Genomic DNA, 7,614 nt, shown 5'->3' with positions numbered 1-7,614 from the left:
TTTGTATATATATAATTTATTATATTCAAGTATTACCAAGTAAAATTATATTTTCGTTGAATCATATGATGAGATTCGTAATTTTGTCGCTCCTGTAGGATAATAATAATAATCTTAAATCTTAATAAAAATTAATTTGACGTGATGATATAATAAAAACACAAGATCTTAAATATATAAGATCTCTAGAATCTTAACAACTTTTATCAAGAATTCCAACGTTTTAACTTGTCCAACGTTATTACGACAGATGCTGGACGTGAAGGAAAGCAACAGAGGAGGTGTTTTCGTCTGCAGCAGTCCTGGTCCAGATCCTTACACGTCACAGGATCTTTATAATCCTGTCTACGAAGAACTCAGTAACGGTTAGTACAATTATTTATTATTCTTTTATTCCCCTTTTCTTTTTTTTTATTAACTTTTAACTTTAACACATTCGCTAATCAAAATTTCAAAGTATATCGAAAACATTGAAAAATTATATCATTTTAATAAATTATACCACTCATGATAATCTATAGAATATTATTTGAAAATTACAATTATATTAATGAAAATACACAACGAATGTGTTAATACCAATCGGATTTTTTCCTTCCAGTATATTTTATATTAAAAATAAAAACTATATACATATATATACATAGGTAAAAGAAAAAAGAAAAGTAAATCACAGGATAGATAATTAAATTTAATTAGATTTCACTAAAGTATACTTTTCAATATTGAAATATACGATTCGAAAAAAGAAAAATATTAATCATTAAAATAATTGATATTAAAATACATATGAAAGATAATGAAAATCGTTGATTCAAACAATCGTTGAATCATTTTAGATGAGACTAGTCTTTGAAGATATGAAGATTATCGTAAAACATTTATATACAAGGATCCTCCTCGTGATACATATCAAGCAGTATGATAAAACCCATATACAATATTATAGGTATTTCATATTTTAGATTCGTATTTATGATTTCCGTTTGTCAATTGGCTTGTCACGATTACTAACGCAACAAACAACAACTAAACATTGTGAAAAGTTTAACATGGCAGCCCTATCTTTATGAAATTTGCCAATCTAACAATACGTATTTGCAAAAACAATAGTTTTGATTTTTCCAATATTTTTTGTTTAATATAAAAACAAAACTGGTGTGTGTACTTATGATACGCACGTAAAAAATTATACTTCTTTAACGTACCAAAACGAACATAACCTCAATAACCTCAAAAATAACTTCAATTTTCCCGCGCATCGTAAATATCGACAACTTCGTGGTGTCGATTTTTCGGTCACTTTCCAAAACGCGCCAAAAGAAATATAACTTCAAAAATCAACCTCGGATCCTTTATATGTAAAAAAATATGAAAAAAAATAAAAGAGTGATCAAATTAATGAAATAATTTAGGACTGTCGCATAVTCATTGAACCCAATAAGTAAAATTGCATTTACTCCACTTATATGCAAGTATAAGTCCGTGAATTATTTGGAAGGCAATTTGAAAATTTAAAAAAAAACAAAACTGATGTATGTACTTATGTACTTATGTAAGAAGTTATACTTCTTTAGTGTACCAAAACGAATATAACTTCCATAACCTCAAAAATAACTTCAATTATCTCGCGTACCAATACATTTGTCGATAAGACAGTAATATAATAAAATAAAAAATAAAGATATTAACAAAACATTGATAAAAGTTTTAATTAATATGTACAATCTAATTTATATTTATTTACGAATTACTTCATGCCGATGAATTTGAAATCGTTTTTCCCGCGCATCGTAAATATCGACAACAACTTCGTGTATGGTGTCGATTTTTCGGTCGCATCTAACTTCACTTTACAAAATGCGCGCCAAACGAAGTATAACCTCAAAAAAAACCTTAATTATTACACCGATATTCTTTCCTACACTTTATCGTATCGTATCTACAACTATCGTACTTTGAAGATACCGAAGGAAGGAAGGGGGGAGGGGAAGGAGTAGGTAGGTACGGTGTTGGTTGAGATAAACGTGACACGACCTCTGACTTATACTTCCCATTAGTCCGACGTCTAATTAGCATGGTGATGAGCCTTTCGACGTTTGACGAGAGGATACGGTGCTAATCAAATATACATACCCACACGACGTACATTAGTCTTAACCATCAACCCATCTATCTCTTTCTTTCATTCATTCATTCATTCATTCATTCATTCATTTCAACTTACACAGACAGACACAAACAAGTATTTCGCACGTAATCAACTAACCAATACGAAAATAACTTTTAGTCAGATATCAAACCAATGAAGGGAGTAGAAAAGTTTTCAATTTTCGTATCGTGTGAAACTTATCATAATGTTCAATTAAATATTTTCATCATTTTTTAAATAATTATTCTAAATTATTGATAATCAAATAATTATAATAAATATACAAGTATACAAATCAAATTGTTTTCGAATGAATTGAGAAAAATATAATCGGTACGAATGTTTAACAGTTTCTGTGTTAACTAAAAAAAAAAAAAAAAAACAGAACTTTTCTCGTCATCTTTATGATAACCAACCATATAACACACGAAAGAAAAGTCGTGTAACTCTTGTTGGATTATAATCTAACGGTAGACGTAGAAATATTCGAAACAACGTTGTAACTGTATCTCTCCTCAACAACTATGAACAACTATACTTTCATTAACAATGGACAAGTATCGTGCGTAAAATGCAAACTCGCATAACGTTGTTCACCCGTGTAAATAATGCACTAGAATAAGAGTAAGCTTTGCGTAGTAGTAGATTTGGAATGACGGTAACGTGCCTCGTAAAAAACCAGAAATAGAAAGAGAAAGAGAATGGGGGTGAGTGAGAAAGGGGAGGGGGTGGATAAAAGGGTGCTAACCTCGGGGAACTTCAGGGATGAGGGGCTGAGGGGGGTGGAGGTTTGTTGATACAGCTGACTTGTTAAAAAGAAAAAAGGAAAAATCGGTGGCAGGGTGGGAGGAGATAAAACAACAACAACAACAAAAAGAATAGGTAACACGAAAACGAAGGGATGGAGGTGGCAGAGTTGTGGGAGTGGAAAAAAACAAAACCAAAATAAAGGAAAAAAGAAAAAAAAGAATACAAAAAAAAAAGGGTTTCTCTCCTACACGTCGTGAAACAACAACGACGGTACCGGACGTCATTCGTTTCGTTACCTGTACATTCCTCTTTGCGGACGACAATGGCGGCCGCAACGGTAGAAGAGTCCCCCCCCCACTCCCTCCCATCTCCACCCACCAGCCCACTACCACCCCGTCCGTCCACCAGTCTCCTCGTACATCGCTGCCGGCGAAATTTCCAGCCAAAAATTTACTGCTACCATCACCACCACTACACACAAACATCCATTCCACCCCATCCCACCCCACACACACCCTTTGTAACACCCACGCGTAACTTTCCCTTCTCTGTTCGGTGCCCTATGGAATTTGTTTGCCTTCAAAACGTCCGAATCCTACTCAATTTAGTTTGTACAAACGAATAATAAGGGTTGAAACATCGGTTTTCTAATATGGGTTTATATTCATATAAATATATTATTCGATTTTATTTAGTTGTTGTATAAAAATAATTGTTTGATGTAATTGAACTTATAACAATTAGAAATGTTTTAGAGAAATTATTGTGTTATACTATTTAATTAATTATTTCATAAAATAAATGATTATTTTCTATCAATTGAAATATTTTTCACACGTTTTAATAGTAACTTGTATATGTGTTAACGTGAAGGATCGAAATTGGAGAATCTTAAAATTCACGCGTATCAAATAAATGGTGAAAAAAATCGAATATTTAGATTTATTATTATAAATATTTCAATGTTTCTGCGTAGTGATGATTTCGAGGGTAATATTATCCTGTAATATAAGTAGAGTGTATTAAAATATTCAAACAATTGTTAATTAATCTATGCAAGTGTCTATTGTTGTTAAAAAGTTCGGAGTATATGTTCTGTCAACCGTCTTCCTTGAAATTCACCTTGAGACTGGCACTGTCTCTTCTATGAAAATTCTTTTATTAAAACTTGTTTATATGACTTTCCGAACATTGCGCATGTGTATAAAATCAATAATTCACCTAATCAATGAAATTTAAGATTATAACGTTTTAATTTAAGCATTTTTTATCATTTTTATGTAATACATTTATATTTTGAACATACACCAAGCGACTATGTGAATCTTGACTTTCTCCAATTTCGGTCATTCATTATTAACATATATATAGTTTCGAATAAAATAATCAAATCGTTAAAATATCAAACGACGATAAATAATAGTCGAGGTTTGCTTACGTAAGAACTCGGAAATAGAATCAAATTGATCGTTTCTATTTTTTAACGTTAACTTAAATTTAACAAATGTGATAGAAAACTTCGATAGAGTAACTTTACTGTTCTAGTTGATAAAAAAAAAAAAGCACTTACTGAAATAAACGAAATAAATGAATTAAACGAAATATATATACACGTTATAATAATAAATACTATTGCATCGGCAAATAATAAATCCGACTAATATAAAAAGAAAATTTAGGAAGCATGCTTGTTTTTGCATTAATCGAATACAATAACTTCTATCCGTTTTAATCTATCATCAACTAGTTCCCAATTTTCCATCGGTACTGTCAACAAAATAAATAAAACAATCAAATTAACCCCTTCCCATACCATTTACCTCAACAAAACTCAAACCCATAAGGATAAAATTGCATTAGGGGTTTTTACTTTTGCATCAGTGTTCCGTTAGAATTGCATCTGAATTTACTGACTATATTCATCACGAGACAGACTCGTTGAAGTACAGGAATGAATTAATTCGAGATATAAAAATGAAAAACGTAAATATAATATAAAATAAAATAATTTTAATACGAAAATAAGTGTGTTATTAATTAAAATGATTAATAACTTATTAATTTAATAATTAATTTATGGTTATAAATTTTAATACAATATTAATTAATAAATTATTAATTTCTTTTTTCTTTTTTGGGGGGTGTTATTTTCAATTTGTTAATACAGGGGACCACCCGGAAACGGATGAGGAAAGCGAATTGAACGCGCGTAATCGTTTGAATAATCATCATCATCATCATCATTGTCATCATCGTCGTACGTCTACATCAAAAGCAGGTAGCGAGGATGAGTTTGCTGAGGATGAATTATCGGTTGGTGAACCTTCCGAAGCTAGAATGCTTACATCTAATGGTCCCGCGTGGGGCACGTGTCCTGCCGGCAACAGACAGCCAAGGGAACGAAGGGGTAGAAGCCCTAGGAGTCTGGATCGACGCAAGAGAGACAAAAGTCACGACGTTGGCGAATTCCACGAGGGGATGATCCTCGACGCTTTGCTTCAACTTTATCCTAGCGTGGCAGGTACGTTAACGTTTCATTTCATTCCCATTACCATAGTTACCTGTCAAATCCTATTCTCGGTTTAGGTATTTATCATTAAATGGTTTTCCTTTAGAATAGTAATAATAACTTGTATAATATAATAAACGAATATTTCTTTTTAAATCTATCATATTTATAATTGATTATTAAAAATAAAAGATTATAGTTGATATTAAATATTCTTAATGACTTTGTTTCTAAAAAGATAGAGATTTCCGTGGAAATTTCTATGAATATCTGTCTAACTAATGTCTAGAAAATATAGCCTGAACTTTTCCAAATCGATTTATAACTTGATAAGGTATTTTACACGTAGGAAAAAGGGTGAACTATAATTTAATATAGGAGCTATTAAAATCTATTCACTCTCTTAGTATAATTTACAAATACTTTTCAAAGAAATATCAGAGATTGCAATACTGTAAATTATACAACTTTGCTATTTCTTTGAAAAGTTTCAACAAATATTTTTTACACTTAAAGTATAAATAGATTTTAATGAAACTTATATTAAATTAAAGTACACTCTTTTATCTACGCGTAGAATACTTTGTCGAATTAAAAATTTATCTGCAAAGGTTCATAAAATGTCAGAGAAGGCAATGCTGTAAATTGTGCATCATTGCAATTTCTTTGATAAGTTTTGGTAATATATTTTTTATACTAAAAGTGAATAGATTTTAATGATTTTTATATTAAATTAAAGTACACTCTTTTGTCTACGCGTAGAATACCATATCGAGTTATAAATTTAGCATGTAAAGTTCTGAAATGTTAGAGATTGCAATACTGTAAATTGTACAACTTTGCTATTTCTTTGAAAAGTTTCGGCAAATATTTTTTACACTTTAAGTTAATAGATTTTAATTTCTATGTAATACCCTATTTAATTAAATTACACTTCAAACAAAATAGGAAACAAAATTCTAAGATATCATTTCGCGCGTGTAATTTAATTATAATATTTTAATACTTTATACATTCCCATATAATAATCAAAATATATGATTGAATATTAGATTAAATCTAACAAAGCCTAATTCTATCAACAGTTTAGTAAATATACTAAACCAATTTATTCTAAATTTTGCTTATTAACCCTTTACGATTATCTAACAATGATTTTATTTTCTAGGTGTAGCTGGAAGCAGAACGAATAATAGTCAACGACAACAACAATCCGTCCCATCGGTTGCACATAGACTACCATATTTTGTGCCGCCAATGCCAGCAACTCAAGCCCTAAGATTAGAAGAAAACCCATACGAAAGTGTGCCCGTTCTCGGGCCGTTACATCGTTATTCTAATCAAACAAGAAGTAATAAAGAAAGATTGAGAAAATCTAATGAAAAATACAAGTACATGAGTACTAATCGTGACGGTAGTGTTGGTAGTGGTGTTGGTAGTGGTGTTGGTAGTGGTGTTGGTGGTATTACTGTGGCTAATAATACTGGTAGTAATAATGGTGGTAATAATACTGGCAACAATCAATACAATACCGATTATTATGGTATACAAAATCAACAAGAAACTACACCGGTTTACACACAAGTTGGCGGTGACAATTATTCATCGGACACTTATTCTCAACCAACTGATAGACTTTATATTAACAACGATGACAACAAGTATACGCAACCGGTTTATTATACTCCTAGGGATAACGATCAAATATCATCCGGAAGATTATATCAAGGCCAACCGGATAGCAGTTTTGGTAGCGACAGTGGTTATAGTCATCACACATCCGGTACAACAGGAACCAGTGGTACACGTGGTAGCAATTCAAGAACCAATCATAGAAAAGATAAACATCGGAATTCACATCATTCTCATCATTCAACTGATTATATCGTTTCTTAATGAATCAATCAATCAATCAATTAATTAATTAATTAATTAATTACTCGAGAACGATTATAAGAGAATATTTTCATTCAGGGTTTTTTTTATTTAGGATTACAAGAGGAGGAGGGGGAAAGGGGGAAATCGTATTTCTTTTTTTTTTCTTCCACTCCCCCTCTTTTTCTATTCTTTTCGAACATTAATTGACGCGGATCGGATGTAAATTGTAATATTATTATTATTATTATTTTCGTGTTGATACATTGTTTTTATTTTATTTGTTATAAAGAGAAAAAGAGAGAAAGAGAAAGAGAGATCCAATAAT

General features: G+C 31.0%; 1 protein-coding gene across 1 annotated transcript in view; it reads left to right on the top strand.

Moving 5' to 3' along the window:
* The window catches only part of LOC106790257 (homeobox protein 5-like), a 23,824-nt gene extending 16,444 nt beyond the window's left edge, over window positions 1–7,380 (top strand). Inside the window, exons 2-4 of the mRNA XM_014755027.1 lie at window positions 251–365; window positions 5,070–5,423; window positions 6,580–7,380. Coding sequence (XP_014610513.1) covers window positions 251–365; window positions 5,070–5,423; window positions 6,580–7,307 — 1,197 coding nt within the window. The 3' untranslated portion in view covers window positions 7,308–7,380. The remainder of the gene's footprint in view (window positions 1–250; window positions 366–5,069; window positions 5,424–6,579) is intronic.
* Window positions 7,381–7,614: the final 234 nt, after the last annotated feature.

The sequence above is a fragment of the Polistes canadensis genome, unplaced genomic scaffold, assembly GCF_001313835.1.
Source record: "Polistes canadensis isolate GaletaPanama2010 unplaced genomic scaffold, ASM131383v1 scaffold_227, whole genome shotgun sequence".
Taxonomy (NCBI): domain Eukaryota; kingdom Metazoa; phylum Arthropoda; class Insecta; order Hymenoptera; family Vespidae; genus Polistes; species Polistes canadensis.
Note: the sequence above shows the minus strand (reverse complement) of the source record. Positions and strands in the feature narration are given on the sequence as shown.